The sequence below is a fragment of the Lactuca serriola genome, chromosome 3, assembly GCF_051521515.1.
Source record: "Lactuca serriola cultivar US96UC23 chromosome 3, Lser_US96UC23_V15, whole genome shotgun sequence".
NCBI lineage: Eukaryota > Viridiplantae > Streptophyta > Magnoliopsida > Asterales > Asteraceae > Lactuca > Lactuca serriola.
Genome location: NC_136410.1, coordinates 253,662,143 through 253,681,363, shown reverse-complemented (window position 1 = coordinate 253,681,363; position 19,221 = coordinate 253,662,143). Strand labels below are relative to the sequence as shown.

At 36.4% G+C, this 19,221-nt stretch overlaps 1 protein-coding gene across 1 annotated transcript; it reads right to left on the bottom strand.

Annotated features, from left to right (window-relative positions):
• Positions 1-5,690: 5,690 nt before the first annotated feature.
• Positions 5,691-10,748, bottom strand: LOC145093889 (RING/FYVE/PHD zinc finger superfamily protein). Its single transcript, XM_079032134.1, has 5 exons — positions 10,215-10,748; positions 8,815-8,941; positions 8,441-8,656; positions 7,346-7,951; positions 5,691-6,641 (listed from the first exon to the last, which is right to left on the bottom strand). The coding sequence occupies exons 1-5, from the start codon at positions 10,534-10,536 to the stop codon at positions 5,861-5,863; spliced, it is 2,052 nt and encodes a 683-aa protein (XP_078888260.1). The 5' UTR covers positions 10,537-10,748; the 3' UTR covers positions 5,691-5,860.
• Between the last annotated feature and the right edge of the window lie 8,473 nt (positions 10,749-19,221).

Below are 19,221 nucleotides of genomic sequence, written 5' to 3'. Positions count from 1 at the left end.
TTGGGGATATCTCACTAAGCTTTCGGGCTTACAGTTGTGGTTTAATGTTTTTCAGGTTCTTCAGGAGACCGTGGCAAGGCAAAGGCGTGATCGTACCGCTCCTCGTGTTTTTGTCGTGATGTGATTCTGGGAATACTTTAAATAAATTGTGTTGAAAACCTTTTTGTGATAACTTTAATGGAATCGGATTGTTTTTGAAAAATTTAAATTGGTTGGAATTTTTCGGTCGTTACAAAGAGCATGCAATATTCGCTTGTCGACAAAGGGAATGGGAGTTCAATAGAGCTTACTTCAAACGATTCAACAAAATCAGTCGAAAAATGCAAACAAGAGACGATCCCATGATCATAGTCACTTTCACTTACGGGTTTCTAGAGGGGGATTTGTTTTGTAAATTGGTAGGTAGGGATTGGGTAAATGCAAAAGAAATGATAGGTAAACTCAATAGTTTCCTTAGACAAAAAACAGAAAATGCCAAAAAAAAAGGAAGAATGGAGGGAAAAGCAGCCATGAGGGGAGGAATAAGAGAAGAATGGACCAAACAACACCATGTGCTGTTCATTAATAACAACACTCATTTCTAGTCAAAATCGAAAGTACACATAGAGAGGAAGAAGCAAGTAATACGATGGATACCAGTCGTATAGATAAGAAACATATGAAGTATACACCCCCCACGGGATCAAAAAGAGAAGACAACAATGATAAAAGAGGAAGTACATCCAGGATCCAAACAAGTTTTTCAATTTCCATAAAAAGCTAGGCCACGCGACCGAAGATTATAAGAGCCTAAAAAGATAGAAAGGGAAAAGTCAAACATCTAGAAGATAAGAGGATCGAGCCCCAAGAAAGGAAGAAGGAAGAGAAGCCAACAATAAGTTAACCAAGAAGCGCAAGGCAGTTAACAATATTGAGTTTAACCTTCATGACCCGATACTGTTCGACCACCATGGTACCAAGCCATTGGTTATTGTGGAAATAGTAAGAAGGACGTTAATACATAGAATCAATGTAGATAATGGGAGCTCAGTCAACATTATCTACGAACACTATTTAAAATACCTTCCAATAGACGTCCATAACTACATACAACTGCCACGTCGGCGGTAGTGGGTTTTGCAAGTCAATATGTATGGCCAGTGGGATGAGTATCATTACCATTCACATTGAAGGATTATATGGGATCAATGCAGCAAACCATTATGTCAAAGTTCATCGTAACAACGGCACCAACAGTACATGGTCTGCTCAAATTCCCTTCCGATGAGGGAATCATAATAGTCCATACTACAACAATGGGACCCCCAAAGTGCAGCCATTTCGTGCAACCCAACGTAGCCAAACCAATCATAGAAGAAGGAAGTGCATATGAGAACACCAAAGGAGTGGTCATTAATGAGAAGTACAAAGAACAAAAGATCAAAATAGGTGCAGAACTACCTAAAGGTTTACAAGAAGGTTTAACCGCTTTGTTAAAATAATATAAATACACGTTTGGATGGAAACATGAAGATATAGTGGGGATCCCCAGGTCATTGATAAAACATTGACTCAATATCAACCCCACTCATACCTCATTGTGCAAAAGAAATGCATAATGGAAAAAGAAAGAAATGAGATAGTGAACAAAGAGGTAAAAGACATGGTAGTAGCAGGAGTTATGAGGGCTACACAGTTTCCCAAAGGGATAGAAAACTTGGTGTTAGTGAAGAAACATGACGGCACCATGAAAATGTGTGTCAATTTCACAGACCTCAATATGGAATGCCCAAAGGATAGCTATCCCCTTCCATAGATAGAACAAAAGATTAAGTTGTTAGGCGGATTTAGGTGGAAATCTCTTTTAGACGCTTACAAAGGATACCACCAAGTGAAAATGGCAATAACATATGAAGATAAAACAACCTTCCACAAGGAGAAAGGAACTTTATGTTACACAAAGATGTCGTTCGGACTGAGAAACACAGGGGCCACATACCAGAGATTAGTAGATAAGGTATGTAAACAACAAACAGAAAGGAACATCAAGGTGTATGTTCATACATGGTAATCAAAAGCAAAGGTCAGGACGATTTCTAGAAAGAAAAAGAGGAGACTCTAAAACAGTTAAGACAAACCAATATGAAACTCAATCCTAAGAAATGTATGTTCCGGATGCAAAAGGGAACATTCATCGGTCATGTCATAACCACAACAGGAATAGAAGCAAATTTGGAGAAGGTAAAAGCATTATGTCAAAACCACAACAGGAATACAAGCAAATTTGGAGAAGGTAAAAGCATTACTGAAGGCACAGACATCGAAGACGGTGAAAGACATATAGAGCTTGAATGAAAAGCTAGCAGCACTAGGAAGGTTCTTGTCAAAGTCATCAAAACATACCTTGCCTTTCTTTCAAGCACTAAAGGCGCATACAGGGAAGAACAATATGGAATGGTTGGAAGAAGTCGAAGAAGCACTCCAGAAGTTAAGGCAACATCTCTTAAGTTTTCCAACGTTGGCAAGTCTGGTCGCCAATGAACCACTCATCCACACTTATCGACAAGTTAGGAAGCAATCACTACATTTCTAGTGGCCGAAAAAGATAAGAAACAGATGCTAGTCTATTTCATAAGTTAGGTGTTGTAAGGGGCTGAGTGAAATTACTCTATAATCAAATAGTTAGTATTGTCTTTAATCTTTGCAGGTAGACAACTACGCTAATACTTTCAAGCCCACTCAATTCGAGTACCGACTAACCAACCAATCAAACAAATCCTAACACAACCGGAAATGTCAGGAGGAATGACTAAATCGGCGATCGAGCTAGGAGAGCATGACATCGACTACAAACCAAGAGTTAGTATAGGTCAAACTTTGGCAGATTTCCGGAAAGAAATACTTGAAGATCAAGCTCAGACAGTGACGCATGTGAACGAAGCCCAACTGTTATCACCGAGCCAAACCCCTATAACAGACAAGGAGTCAAAGTAATGGCCACAACATACCGACGGATCCTCGATTAATGATGGTTCATGTAACGCTAGTTTCCAGGTATTTACATTGTTGGCCTTGCTTTGTATTAACTTTTCCATTTTGGTCCCAAACGCCATGTGTTGGGAATGGAAACCTAGGTGTTGGAACGTCAAGAGTAAGTTTGTGGACGCTAGGCATTCGTACGCAACAAACCCTAATTTTTAGGTTTTGCACCCTATTTAAAGGCCATTATAGCCTCAAAACGTTTCTTATCTCCATATTTCGTCCCTTATAACCCTCCTTTCAAAACCCTAAGTGAGTATGAGTGTTTTGAAGCCTTGGAGTAGTATTTTGGTATCATTTTAGTGTTCTTGGTGGAGAAGGAAGATCTTTAAAGTGTTGGTCTTTCTCTCTAGCCTTTGGATCCGGACGCTTGGCATCTTGGATCGCCTTTTGGAGGCATAAAGTTTAGATTTTGATCACTTTTTTTAGATCTTTCTTAAGCGTAGTTTTATGTTCTTTTTGTCCCAAGAAGTTGACTTTTGTGAGCTTAGAATGCTCCAAAGGTTTGTGCTATCCTTTCAAGCATTTTGGAGGGTTTAAAATCATAAAAATGCAAGCTTGGACCTTGATACTCTTCTATCCAAGAGTTTTGGAACTTTTGAGTGTGATTTAAGTTAGATTTTGGTGTTAGGCTCTTTGTAGTCATGCAAAGTCATAAAGATTGCAAATTTATGACTTTAGACGTTCTTTTAACATTGGTCTGAAGTTTGAACGTTAGGTATTAAGCCTTTAAGACATTGGTTAAGGATTTGGGATTATGTGGTTACGTCAGGCGTTTGATTTAAAACATTGGGCATTCGGACGCCATGCGTCATTTAGTGGACACCAGGCGTTCTCTTAGAAGCCCATTGGATCAATTTATGGCCTTGGGTCAGTTAGGGTTTGGGGCTTAGACTAGTTGGGTCTTGTAGGGAAACGGGAAATTGGTCTTTTGACCTTAATAAGATGAAGGATGAGTAGACCATTGGTATGGGATAAAACCTTTAGTTATTGGTTGGAGTCGTTTCTGGATTATGTTTAGTGTGAGAAGCAGTGTTCGTAGCAGATCGAGTGTTGATTCAGCTATCTTCAGTTAGAGGTAAGTTTTCCTCACTATACTTGTGGGTCGAAGGCACCAATGTCAGCCCACTGGATTATGTATTCTGGTATAGCGGGTGTTGTTACGCAGTAGGTGCGTTGTTAGATCTGCCTGTTTGTCTGACTGGTTGTTTGATTATTTGTTTGTTGAATACGTGTTATTTGTCATGTATGTGTCGGCATAGTATGGTTGGGGTTGAGGTTGTACTGCTATGTGCGGTAGCCAACAAACCCGGGAGTAAACCAGACATAAGTGTGGCCCCAAGGGCAAGCCATACTAATGTTGTGGGCTCGGGAGCAAGTCAGATATGAGATGTGGATCCCGAGGGCAATCCTGACTCATAGTGTGGGCTTAGGGGTAATTCACTATGTTAGTTGTGGACCCAGTATATGATACTATATGTTGTATGTTGGTATTTTGGGGGAACTCACTAAGTTTTGTGCTTACGGTTTTCAGTTTATGTTTTAGGAACTTCTAGCTCGAAAAGGAAAGGCCGGTCAGATCGCACAACATCTACCTATGATTTTCCGCGTCACGTGATTTTGGAATTTTGTACTATGATGATTTGTTACTATGATATACTCTCGTCTATTTTGATATGATTATCATATGAATGAAATGAATTTAAAAATGAAAATTTTATCTGAATTTTTATGATGTTACAAGTTGGTATCAGAGCCTTGGTGTGATGGTACGGGTATTCTTAGGCATGTCTGAACTCAAACTGAAGGTTTGGTAAGTTTTTCATAAAATAAATGTTTTAATAAATGATTTTCTAATAAAAAAAATGGGTGGTGCATGCAATCATCCGAACTCAAGTAAGTGATTCCCAGAATACTCAAACATGTTATGTTATATGCTATGTGAATTGAGAGACGTCTTTAAATGCCTATTGTTTATGCTTTTGAGCTTCTACATCTTTACTGATAGTGAGACATAATTTCATTGCAAGTTCAGTTTTCGTTGCATAATTTCGTATTTCTTCTTTTCATCACTTTCATGCACCCTCTAGTTGATGCTAAATTTGGCGTTTTATAATATTCATGTTATTCATTCTATTATTTTTTTTATATTGAATATTATTATTTGATCTTAATTACATTAATTAAGTCCTTCAATATTTTTGAGTAAACATATGGTATCAACGACATGATTTTTAAGGGTTTGATAAATAAAAACGTAAAACTACTTATTTTCAAATAAGATAAAAGAAAAAAAAAACGTTTGACCATTTAATTGTTAAAAAGATTGAAGAAAGAATTGATAAAGCAATTTTTTTTTTTTTGTATTTTTCTATTTCCGAGATTGAAAGTTTATTTGGTTTTATACAGCATACACATAGAGCTTAAAATTTATGTATTGAAAGGAAATTGATGCAGATGAAAATCATGAAATTAAAGAACAAATTGTGAGATAAATTAGCAATCGATTTAGAATAAAGACGTATGGTAAATATTTTAAGAAGATGAAACTTCGTTATCTTCCACAATTATCCACCCCTTAACTTAAAGTCTTAAACCCTACGAGATCTTTATCTTATTGCCTAAAAAACCATTATTTCCCATAAAAACATAAAAAAACCAAAAGAAAAGAATTAAGATCAAGGACGAGTGTTTTTATTGTAGAGGCTATAACCCAAAAGTCCCAAAATATTTACACCTTTTCAAAGCCTCCCAACACCAAAATCCCATCCAAAACTAAAACATTATTTAAAACAAAAAAGAATATACAAAAAAACCCCCCAAACCCCCCAAAAAAAATATATCAACCACCACCACGATTCACCGCCCTACCACCGCCACCATCGCCGCCACATTTACAACAAACAAACTTCACCGGAACCGAACACATGTCATCAATCCCCACACACCTCGTGTGTTGCCACACCCCACACCCATCACACGCCAACATCCTCTCTCCATCATCATCCTTCGCCCCACACCGACAATCCAATGTCCACGTCTCCACCCCTCTCTCCATCCGATACCGAGTCAACCCGCTCTTCCCATTCCCGTTCCCAACACACTTCCCACTAACTGTAATTGTATTAATATTATTATTATTATTGGACCCGATTAAGAGCTTGATTTGGGTGGACTCATCGACACCTCCATATCCAACGAGCTCATCGGCTTCAAACCTTCTAAGAACTAAATAAACATCTTGGAAAGCTTTCGAGGATTCGGTTTTTAAGTCATGGATTGTTGCGTTAGAGGAAAGGATTAAATGTTCGGGAGGTGGGTTTATTGTGGTTGGTTCTTCCGTGAGTTGGAGTTTGCAGTTTAGGATTAGGGAATGCGGGTTTGAGTTTGGGAATTGGTGTTCGGGGTGGTAGTTTTTTACAAATTGTTTGCAGTCGAGGATTTTTTGAGCGGAGGAGGTTTGGTTTTGGTTTGTTATGTGATTTGGGGTTGTTTGTTGAGGAGGACGGAGTAATGATTCGTATAAGAATCTTAGATCTCGTAATAAATGATCTTCCGAGGGGCAATTTGGGAATTTCGGATTGTTGGTCATCAAGATTGAATTCACGCTTCCCGGTTCCAACCTACATTGATTACTTTCTTGTTTTAGTATTGTACTTTCGAAATCGACAAAATATAACATAAATAAATGAAGGAATAATGACATAAAAGCGTTTAAGTTTGATAGATATATACGAATTTGTCCTTTTGTGGATTTTAGGTTCATTAAAACCGAATGCTTGCAACTTTTTTTCAATTTTACCCTTTTGTGTATTTTTGGTATATTAAAAACCTTAGGGTGCATTTGGTTGTGGAAAGGTGTTTTAATTTTCCAAGAAAATGTTCAGAAGATAAAGTTTAGTTTTCATTTCAGTTTTCAATAAAATATTTAGAAAACATGTTTGGTTGGAACCGGTGGAATTTTCATTTTCTATCTCAGAAATTTTAGAAAATTTTGAAAAACTGTAAAATTCACTTTTCTAATTTACATACAATTCGGAAAACATAAAATTTTCGTTTCTTGTAAAAATTTTGAAAATATTCGGTTTTACCTTTTTTTAAAAGCCCTTAAGTTAGACAAAAATGTTCGCTTTTACCATGTAAATCTACAAAAAAAGGTAAAATTGAAAAGAAAAAAAAAATTACAAGCATCCAGTTTTAGTAACCTAAAATCCGCAAAAGGGTAAATCCGCATAATTCTTCGTAACTTAAGGGCTTTTATGTCATTATCCCATAAACGAAAGTAGGATGCTATAATAAAAAACTTAAAACAAAATTTAGAACTAACCGATATTCAATAGAACCGGAATCCGGATTCAAACGCGCGTTAACCACCATCCCATCCGCCGCTTGTTTCCCTTTCAACTCCTTAAGACAATAATCCAAAAGCTCAGGCCGACCCACCCGACAGACCGCGCCACGTAGGGACCGCCAGCTAACCCAAGCGGACCCACTAACCGCACGTAAAACCCTAAACATTGCCTCCTCAACACGCAATATATCACCCATACTCCACGCACACAACACCCTCGAATCACTCAATTTAGCCTTCTTTGAAGAGCAAAAATCATCCTTGTTAGCATCGTGTATTAGGGTTGTTAGATATTGGAAAAGGTCACGGAAAGTTAGGAGTTTGTGATCGGATAAGGATTGGTAGAAGGAAATTGAATCTTGGAGATGTGTTCTTGGTTTACGGGGTTGGTGTGATAAGGTTGATAAGGGTGTGTTTGCTAGGGTTTCGATAGCAGTGTTGTAGGCTTCGAGGGTAATTCCGTAACTTCCCGCACCGAATTTGTAACCCCAGTCTCCGTACCATGGATGACCCTTGATTATTGAGTGGAGTAGTCGGAAGTCTAAACCGTATTTTTTTGATACGTCCATGACACTCACTTGTCTGTGTCATTGAAATACAAAGTAATTTTGTTAGAATTGGGTTAAAAAACAGAAAAGCAAAATGTATTTCACCATTTAATAAACTTAACAGCTTAACCAATTTCTTATGATTAAACAAACCATTATACCTATTTAAACTGTTTAAAAGTATCATTTTTCAGTCACTTTGTTTTCTAAAAGTTTAAAATTAGGAAAAAGAAAACAAGAGTGATTAAGCAAACCACTATACCAAATAACGACTGTTTAAAAGTACCATTTTTCAGTCACTGTGTGTTCAAAAAAACTTTACAATTAAAAAAAAGAGCTTTACAGCATTTTCCCTACTAAACAATTGCAAAATTCAATAAACTTGTTATTCATTCTATTATTGATTTTGACTTTGAAAAATCCTTGTATTCAACTTCAATTCTTATTGCTTTATGCAACTGAAAAACCCAAAAATGGAAGAAAAAAATAACAAAAACACAACTAAAATGGAGAGATTCCTAACCTGACTCCAAGAACTTTACAAAGTCGATCCCAAAAGTCCATGATATGAGTGCCTGAAAGGACCCTTGACCCACCTTCTCTCCCATTGACTCTAAGAAGATGTCCATAACCATTTACATGAACTACACCATGTAAAAGATGATTGGTATCATCCAATTGGTTATGCATCCAATCCTCTATATCTTCAGTAGTCATCACATGGTTGCATGTCTTACACCTGCAAAACCTCAAAATCAATACACATACTCTTTGATAAATGATACATAATACGTTCACTATTACTATGAAAGGATTGTATCTTTGTGTAGAATTCACATGAGATAACAAGAAAAACAAACAGAGACACATACAGAGAGAGAGAGAGAGAGAGCAGACCTTGAGTCTGATAAATGGAGGGAAGCACCACAACCAGCACATGACTTGTTGTAACCACCAATGGAAGCCCCATCACCCTTTATTATGAAATGGTATCTCTTTCCACATACAGGGTTCCCGCTCCACCCTTCATATACATATAACAATCCAGTTATACCAAGTCTTTGTATATATTAAGTGAATTATTCTTTATAACACAATATCTCTTTCAAGCCTAATCGCCAAAATACAACATAAATGAAATAAACACAATGAATAAAACACAGATTCATCTTATCTGAGAGAAGGTGTCATGTGTCATGAAAGGAGTGATCTGATATTTAGTAGTAATAGTTTAAAGTAGATAAAAAATTAATCGGATTCATGTAATGTTTGAGCATGTAAAACCTAATAAAACAAGAATGAGCTAACAAATTTCGGATTGAAACCGGATCAAAGCAAAATGACTTGCAATTATCGACAAACCGTTGCCTAAACACTACGAATAAACAAAAATCAAACGAGATCGGAGAGAATTTGGAACAAATAAGCACAGATACAGAAAAATTTGCCGCCGGAAAATCGATGATGCCTAAACGAAACGCCGGTGATTCTCGAACAGATACCATGTCGATGATCGGAAAAGCAATCACCAATTCAAGGAGGGAGATGGAAATACGATCTGGGAATTTCAAGGAGAATACGCTAATGGAAACGTAAAGATGGAGATAGATAGAAAATGGAAAAAGAGGTAAAGACAAGGTGAAAGTACGACTCTCAAGCACATAGAAACACTCAATACGACGTCGGTATGACATAAATATAATATATTCTATTATTTATGAATAAAACAAAATAAACACAATAATGTAATACCAAGTTTATTAAATAAAAATAAAAAATATATCCTATATAAAAAAATCAAGTGATTTGAAATAAATTTTGTTTCAACTTTTTTAGCTAAAAGTACGTGACTAAAAAGACACGTACCAAACAAGAAGACCCACGAATGTCGTTAATGTCACCAAGTAATGTGTCAGCATCAATCATATCTACCCGGATGACAAACCCCCCACATGACCATGACTTTTAAATTATTATTATAATAATACAACTGTTTATTTTATTATTTTATTAATAAAATAATTATTTTTATTATTAGTTTATCTTTGACAAAATTGATGATTAGCACTAATTAAGCTTTCAGCAGCCATACAATCGAAATTATCATCATTAATTAATCACCAATTTTCCCGCCAAGCCAGCTGGCAATATTAAAGACGCATTGAGAATACGAGAAATTTGAGATCTAATTTGATTTTGGATATTTCGAGAACGCAACAACCAACCAAAAGCAAGAAAACATGCAAAAGATGACCGAGTCAAACTGAATCGGATTCGGTCGAGTTGAGTTAACTCACCAACAACTCGGCACTGATCGCAATAAACCGACCTAGATCTGATCACGTCTTCCTCCACCACATCGAGGCAAACAGACGCATCGCCACCGCCCACGGCGGAGCTCGTCTGTTCCCCAACCCGGAACAGGATCTGCCACGTCAGCAGATGCGGTAGGAGAGACGACGGCGGGGGTAGGAGCGCGTGCCGTAGCAAAAACTCACGGACGCTGGTACGGAAAGGGGCCGTCGGCGTCAAATCGCCGGAGGGGAAAGTTAGAAAATCGTTGAGGTCGGCGGTTACTCTTCTTTTCATCCTCTTTAATGGACGGCCGTTGACGACCATTATTTGAAACGTCAGATCCCGGCGTGTGAAAAAGGAATCAAAAACGTCGTACACTGGAATGAAGGAGAAATTGTTGGAAAGAGAAAAGGGAATTTGTGAAAAGGAAAAGAGGCGTAAATTAGGGCTTGAAGTATTGGTTGATTTAATGGAGTCGTGCGAGAGGGGGAATAAAATCGAAGGAGTAGAGTCGGTTTCGGAGGTGGAGAGAGTCAAGTGCTATGAAAACGATTCTTTAAAGGGATTTTGAATTTATCCGTTTGACGATTTATGGCAACTTCATTAATCTAATCAATTAGATTTAAATCAAATTTCAACTTACACCTTAATCATTAAGTTTCAATACTATTTAAAATATTCATTTTTATGGGAAATTGAGTGATCTAACTATTAATTATTGTGATTTACTTTTTTAAATTACATGTTTGAAATTTTTTTAAAATTAATCATCTTCTTCTCTAGAATTAGATCATTCCGGGATTAATGTATTTGGTATGACCCATGCCGATTGGGATTAGGTTGTGGATATATATCATTACAAAAGTTATTATGGAATGCATACATGAATATCATCATATTTCAAACTAAGTGGGCAAATAAGATATCGGATTTGATTCTGATGGGTTTGAGCTTTTGTGGTTTTTAACTAATCTGAAACAAGAAGAATAGGTCCGAAAGATTAATGTGCCCAAATTATATAGTTTTTAGTGTTAGTAAGGACCAAAGTATTAGATAATTAGTTTTTTTACTGTCTTGTGTTATTCTACAATGAAAATTAGTAGTTCGAACACACAGAACAGAACACACTGAACATGTTGGAAATGCAACAAACTACATCGGAATCCGAAGAACAAGTCTAGAATGTTCAACACAGTGTGTTCCAGATAACCAGTTACATACCATAATTATTTTGAAATTAAATTTTCTTTGTTTTTTTCCAGCATGACGATGTATTTATACTTCTCTCAATATTTTGCAAACCCACAATTGTTGTGAATATTCTTACTAAACCAAGAGCCTAACTGCCATACGAGGCTATGTTCCGAAAGAAGTGTTTTTGTAGGTAGTTTGATATTTTTTGTCACGGTACAAAAAATCATTTGCTTTTACATTACGTATTTTGAAGAATTTATAACAAACCCTCCAAGCCCAATACAGGAAATGGTTTTTAAGATTGATGAGTACGAGTTAATGTTTGGGAAGAGGGAATTATGCATTATCACGAGCTTTTGGTTTGGTGAATATTTTGCAACCTCAAATTCCGGTCACGCCTTCGGATTACGTGTGTTTCCTAGGGATCTATTTGCACATAGTATTATTATTTAAAACATATTTAAATTTATGTAATTATTAGTTTTTGTAGTAGATTTAAGAGTTTCAAACATTGTGCCATTATTTTCGAAATAAATACAATTTATTTTTCAAATACCATGATCAATAAATCATAACTAAACACAAAAATGAATGCACTATAAATAACCAACCTTTAATCTATTTATTTAAAGAAAAAAAACCAAAAAAGTTACTCTGAAATTAGAGTATGGAATTTCTCCTGTATTTTGAACTTCTTTGAACTTCACTCTGAAACACATTGTTTCGAACAAAGCGGTCATTTCACCAAAAAAAAAAAGTTTTTTTATCAAAAGAAAATTATTTATATTGGTTAGGTTACTCAATTTCCTCATTCTATTATAAGGATAAATTAGTAAAAATGTATTTAAATAAAAACCTTAAAAAGAAAGTAAACTATAGAAAGTAATATCAATAAAGGTTTTTCTAGCCCAACGGTATCAGGTGTTATTTGTCTTCTTGAGATTGAGAGTCTAAAATACCTAATGGGACATAAGTGGAATTAGAAGTAATTTATAATTAGATTAGATTTTTCGTTACAAAATAAAATAGAAACTAATATCATCTTTTAATTTTTTATATAAATTGCCAAAAAAATAAGCGGTTACATGATCGTCAATGTAGAGAAATTAGTGCTTTGCCCCTCCTCCCTCTCTCGTTGGTGCCTCCTAGCACGGATAAAACGAATGCCTCTTCATATCCTTATTTGTTGCATCCTTCCACCGCAAAACCTACCACAATCCCCCATCCATCCTTCATTAATGCCTCCTACCACCACCGGCGAGAACCATCATCCTCATGAAAATATCTTTATGCCTAAGAGTCATTATAGAATGATATTTTGTTAATGACATATGATCTTATAGTGACAAACTTTATAGAAATCTAATATTAATTGATTAATTATTAGATGAATATGATTATTAATAAATATAATCAACACTTGTAGTTAATTCAAAAATTATTATTTTATGAAAATAATATTTTACCAACATATAGGGAATTATTGGTTTTAGGTAATAATAATAAAATGGAACATTTAACTATTTATATTCATATATTATGAATATATAATTCATGTACAGATGGACACTTTGAGTAATCCTCTAATTGACATATGGAACTAGTTAGTTAGTATTTTAAGTGAAGTCAAAACCAACTTTGACTAGTTTGTAGTCAAATTCGTAGGTCCATCTTTATTGGAAGAAGGTTGATTGTCGGTTCATCTCTTTCGCCCATACTTGTCCTTAGAGGCCATGCTTTGACTTGTTAGATGGTATGGTCCCTTCCTACACATGTCATGGTATATAAAGAAGAGTATGTGACAAAAACTAGCTAATTGTTTCACACTCTTGTCTTTTCTCTCCAATTTTCGATAACAAACGTTCCCTCCCTCTCCACTTTGTCTTGCAATTTGGTGTAAGATTTAAAGTTTCATAAAGTGCTTCTATTTAATGCTAATTTAGTATAAGTCTTAATAGCTTAAGAACAACTTATATACAAGTGAAGACTAGCATGTTTTAGTGGTTGATCCTTTCTTGGTGGATACATTATATATAGCCTCTTTTTTGGAGCTTCATGTCATCTTCATTAACTTTCAATCTCCCATGAGAATCAAAGACTTCAAATGCTGTAATATTTTGCTTTCTATGTTTAATTTAATATTTTCATGATTGCAAATGATCGTTGGTGGGTTAAAATGGTTTTAAGTTTATTATAATTTTAAAGCTTTTGTTGTCGTTATTAGCGTTTGTGAGAAAACAATTTTGAATAAAACCCAACATGTCATCATACTTAGATTTGTCAAGTAAGTCTTCATCATATTTATGTATTTTTAATTTGTAATTTCACTTCTTTTGCACTCATATTGGGATTTATCCTTATAAATAGAGATAATTAAATTAATTTTTCTGTTATGCTTCTAATTGGTTCCTTGGTGATGTTTCTGATATGTTATCTAGTTTGTGGTGGGCAAAGAAAGTAAGTTCTGGAAACACGATGGAATGCACATATGATGCTTGATTATTTGTCTCAATATAATAAGTAAGTTTTAAGTTGTGAATGTATAACTTTTTGTGTATATTTTTTGTATTAAACTATGAAAATTATATTAATGTGTGATTTTTATTTATTGAATGTGAATTATGAATGTATGAATTTTTGTGAATGTTTACATTTTTTGTATAGTATAAATGTTACGAATATTTACTAATTTCATACTTGGTTTGCCTTAAACTGTAAAGAAGGTATGAATGGTTTATTTTTTAAACTATGGATGGTTTATTAAGTTGTGAACATTGTTTAAACTTAAACATAAAAATGATGATTTTGACCTTCCTTTCCAAAAAACAAGACTTTTACCTCATTGTATCATATATGTTACTATGAAAGTTTAAGATTAGTTACTGATAACGTGCCTCCTAGCCACGTTAGAAGATCTAATGATGCCAATGCCAAATCTCCTAGAACATGTAACAACCCAATTTTCGAAAAAAAAAATAAACTTTTGTTTTCATAACATCAACCATAGTAAATATAAAAATCCCAATACATATCCATGTTATTTTGAAAATTCAATGTACAATGGACCAAATGGAAAACACCAAAGAATGCAAGTCTCGTCATCAAGTCGGACCCTTGACCTTATCAATGGAAGTACCTGAATGCCTCGTCATCAAGTCGGGCCCATGCACAAGCTTAGTGATTTCCCAATCACACAAAACATATAATCACATATTGTCATGCTCATACATATACATACAATTTGCCATGGACTCCCTCCATGGTCTTCAACGGAATGCCATGGCTACCCCATGATCTTATATCCTAATGTCATGGGCTCCCCCCATGGTCTTGACAAGTGTCATGAGCTCACCCCCATGGTCTTCACATAAGTCTCTACGTAAATCAAATAACATACCATTTCCCATAATATACAACCATATCATGTCAAATAATGGGTCGGCCTTGGTGCCTTTGACCCATGAGTGTGGAGAGAATACTCACCTCAAATACTAACAGTAGCTGAATAGGTCCCCGTCTCCGAGTATCAGCTCCACTCAATCCCTAAACATAAGCAACTCCTTAGATTTAACACAAAACTTCAAACCCTGAAACATCCCAAAAATATGATCCAAAAATTTTAATTCATAAATCAAACCATAGTGACCCAATCATCTCATAAAATCATACGTGAAAATATCAAACATCATATCAAAACACTGTATCAAAAATCACATGTCCAAATATCAGATTAAATCATCCCATGCTAAACATTGTGGTGTGTGCGATGCAGTCATCCCGAGCTCTTCCCCTTACTATCGGACGTACCTGAAACCAAAACTGAAAACTGTAAGCATGAAGCTTAGTGAGTCTCGCTAAACTACCACATACCATACACATGTCATACAACTAGGAGATATGGGCCCCGCCCACACTTAAGGAGATACGGGCCTCGCCCACACTCCACTATCTAGGAGATACGAGCCTCGCCCACACTCTATGAGATATAGGCCCCACCCATACTCAGCTAACTAGGAGATACGGGCCCCGCCTACACTCCGCTGACTATGAGATACATGTTGGGTTTTAAGCATTATAACACTCCTATGATGCACATGCAACCCTAGATGCTTTGGATCTATTTTTTTCTCTAATTATATATGTATTTTCAATTGTCCAAAGCATACATCCTAACTAGCATACAATATAGAATATACAACATAAAACTCAAGTTAGATGAATACCTCTTGATGTAGTTTATAGTTCTTGGCATTAGAAAGCTTTAGCACCTCAAGTGTGATGCCTCTAATGTGTCACAAACACCAAATGCAAGAGGATGCTTCAGAGAATAGGCTAGTTAGCTCGAAATCGATTATCACTCTCTTAGAATGAATGAGCAACCGATTTTAGCTCTAGGGGTTGCTTTTATAATGTTACAAAGGCTAGGGTTTTATCCATGCAAACCCTAATGCACTATGACCCGTCATATTACTTAGGCTCCATAGGTTAAACCTCCATGGACTATCATATTGGTTTAGCCCATCCTAAACAACCATGGATCATTGGCCCACACTATAAGAATCATTGATTTACTTAATCAGTCCCCGTATATTTAATCAGTCTCTTTTTATCACTAAATTAATTCCAAATTAATTCTTGATCAATACTAATTAAATAATATGATTTCTCAATTAACATATTATACTTATAATATATTAATAAATCATAAATAACCTTATTCTCAAAAGTCTATCCTATCAAACTGCACTGGTGAAGGCAACCCAAAAGGACCATGCTACTATCGGGTCAAGTACATCCCAATTATAGTTATGGGCTTAGACACCTAATCCAACAGTCTCCCACTTGGATAAGTCTAATAATTATAGCTACCAATGCATCTTCGAAATTCGATTAGAAATCGTAGCTTTCAAAAGCCGTTGTCGAACTCTGACCTAGTCAGTGACGCGTCCTTTAGATAAGGGATCGTATAATCGTCTGTTCTTCAAGATATCATGCACACAAATACATGGAACATAGTCATACTTATTGTCCTGCAGTTTGTTTCCCGATTTCCAATTTGTCTGACATAGAACATAATTAAACACATCAATTTAGTTATGACCAAGCCCGACACATAAGTCAAAACAAATCATCGAGGGGCCCAAGATATCGCTTTTAATCCTCTTAGGAAAAAAGGAACAGATAAACTTTGACATTGTATGCTTGTACTGACTACTCGTTAAATCATGCACAAAGATACTTTTCATAACATCAAGTTACAGATGCGTTTTCAAATCATCAATGCACAACCAACTCGTAGCCAACAACTCAGATATCTTGGTTTGAAGATTATATGATATTATCGTCTCACAATCTCTTGTGATGAATTCCATGAAGTGATTCAGGTGAGTGTGGGTTTAATCCAATACTCAAATCTTATTTCAGGAGTACTCATGAACGTTGTAGCATACTTTTGCAATGTCTAACACCTTATCCATTTTACAAGCCAATTCATAACAGTCTAGCCTCATAACCTACTTCCAAAGTATGATCGACTGTGGATATTTTGAATAATCTTATTATTCTGGAAGTTAAAACATGCAAAAGTGAAACAATAGTAAATAATTGACACAAGACAATAACTTTACTTATAAATAAAACTCCTTTTATTCAATCATCAAATGTCCATTATAGTTTAGCTATTACAAGTTTCCATATATTTATCTAATCACTAAAACTAATATCGCCCGTTATCCCAATTCCCCTTGCATGCTGCAAGTGCCTAACCCTACTTAGTCCCTTCGTGAGGAGATCTGTTGGGTTTTCCTATGATGATACCCTCTTCACAACGGGGTGTCCTTCTTCTACTTGATGTCTTATGAAGTGGTACTTTCTGTCGATATGCCTAGATCTACCATGATCTATTGGTTCCTTGGTTAAGGCAACCGCCCCTTCATTATCGCAGAAAATCTCCACAGGCTCCTTTATGGATGGCACAACTCCAAGGTCTCCGGTGAAGTTCTTCAACCACATCGCCTCTTTCAATGCTTCTCTCGCTGCAATGTACTCTGATTCACATGTTGAATCAGCTACAGTCTCATATCGGAGCTTTTCCATGTTACTGCTCCTCCATTAAGGGTAAACACCCAACCCGACTGAGAGTATAAATTATCTCTGTCAGTCTGAAAACCGGCGTCACAATACCCTGTCACTCTCAAGTCATCACTCCCACCGAGAGTAAGAACGCAGTCCTCCACAGGTACTTAAGAATGTTCTTTACTACAGTCCAGTGAGCTTTACCAGGATTCCCTTGATATCTACTGACCATGCTCAAAGCAAAGGTCACATCAGGGCGAGTACAAGTCATAGCATACATGATCGAGCCAACTGTGGAAGCATATGGTACTCGACTCATTTCTACTATCTTAGCCTCTATACTCGGACTCTGAGTCTTACTTAGTTTGGTATTGTTTTGGATAGGTAAGTCGCCTGTCTTGGAGTTCTCCATGCTGAAATGCTTCAACACCTTGTCCAAGTAGGTACTTTGACTAAGTCCTATTAGTATTTTACTATTGTTTCTCAATATCCTTATCCCTAGAATATAGGCAGCTTCTCCAAGGTCCTTCATAGCGAAACACTTCCCAAGCCAAGACTTAATTTCCTACAAGGTTGGAATGTCATTTCCTATGAGAAGTATGTCAACTACATACAATACCAGAAAGCTAACTATACTCCCACTAGCTTTGACATATACACAAGACTCATCCTCGCTTCTCGAAAATCCAAACTCTTTGACTTTCTCATCGAAACAAAGATTCTGTTTGCAAGATGCTTGTTTCAATCCATAGATGGATTTCTCAAGCTTACACACTCTATTAGGGTACTTTGCATCGACAAAACCCTCTAGCTGACTCATGTAAACATCTTCAGCCAACTTTCCATTAAGGAAAGTGGTTTTGACATCGATTTTCCATATTTCATAGTCATGAAATGCAGCTATGGCAAGCATAACCCTTATAGATTTAAGATTTAATCTTTGCTACTAGTGAGAAGGTCTTATCATAGTCAACTCCCTGAGTTTGAATAAAGCCCTTCGCAAACCAATAGCGGCCTTATATGTGTGCACTTTCCTATCCGTACCGGTCTTCTTCTTGAAGATCCATTGGCACCCGACTGTCTTACGATCCGGTACATTGTCAACCAAGTTCCAAACTTGATTGTCATACATGGACTGAATCTCACTGTCATTGCCTCTTTCTGATTAGCAGTCTCGAGGCCTGCTATAGCCTCCTTGTAGTTGTTAGGTTCGTCCAGATTTATCAATGTACTATCACTAATAAATGTATCACCTTCAGCTGCTATATAAAAACCATATAACATAGGTGGAACACCAACTCTACTGGAACGTCTCAGAGGTACGGACTGGTCAATCGGTTCAACAGGAGTTTCCTCCTCGGGTTGAGTGCTAGTGTTTGAGGTTCCTTCATCACTTAACTCTTGAAGCTCTTCAAGGTCAATTTGCCTCCCACTATCCTCTTGGCATATGAGTTCTCTCTCTCGGAAAACCCCTCTCCTCACAACGAAGACAACATTGTCACTCGGTCTATAAAAGAGATATCCAAAGGACTTTTGCGGGTAGCCGATGAAAATACATCGCTCACTACGAGGTTCGAGCTTGTCGTGAGTCTCGCGTCTCACGAAAGCCTCATAACCACAAACTTTGATGTGATCCAATGAGGGAACCTTCCCTGTCCACACCTCGTGAAGCATTTTGGCAACCTTCTTAGTATGTGTCACACCCCCGAACCAAACGACGGAAACGTTCGGGGGTTGTTG

Bases quoted from the DNA above. Each gene is read 5' to 3' on its own strand.
- LOC145093889 (XM_079032134.1), bottom strand. From the start codon at position 10,536: ATGGTCGTCAACGGCCGTCCATTAAAGAGGATGAAAAGAAGAGTAACC. The intron at 8,942-10,214 runs GTGAGTTAACTC...ATGTATATGAAG, and splicing joins CGATCAGTGCCGAGTTGTTG to GGTGGAGCGGGAACCCTGTA. The intron at 6,642-7,345 runs GTTAGTTCTAAA...TAATCAATGTAG, and splicing joins TCCGGTTCTATTGAATATCG to GTTGGAACCGGGAAGCGTGA.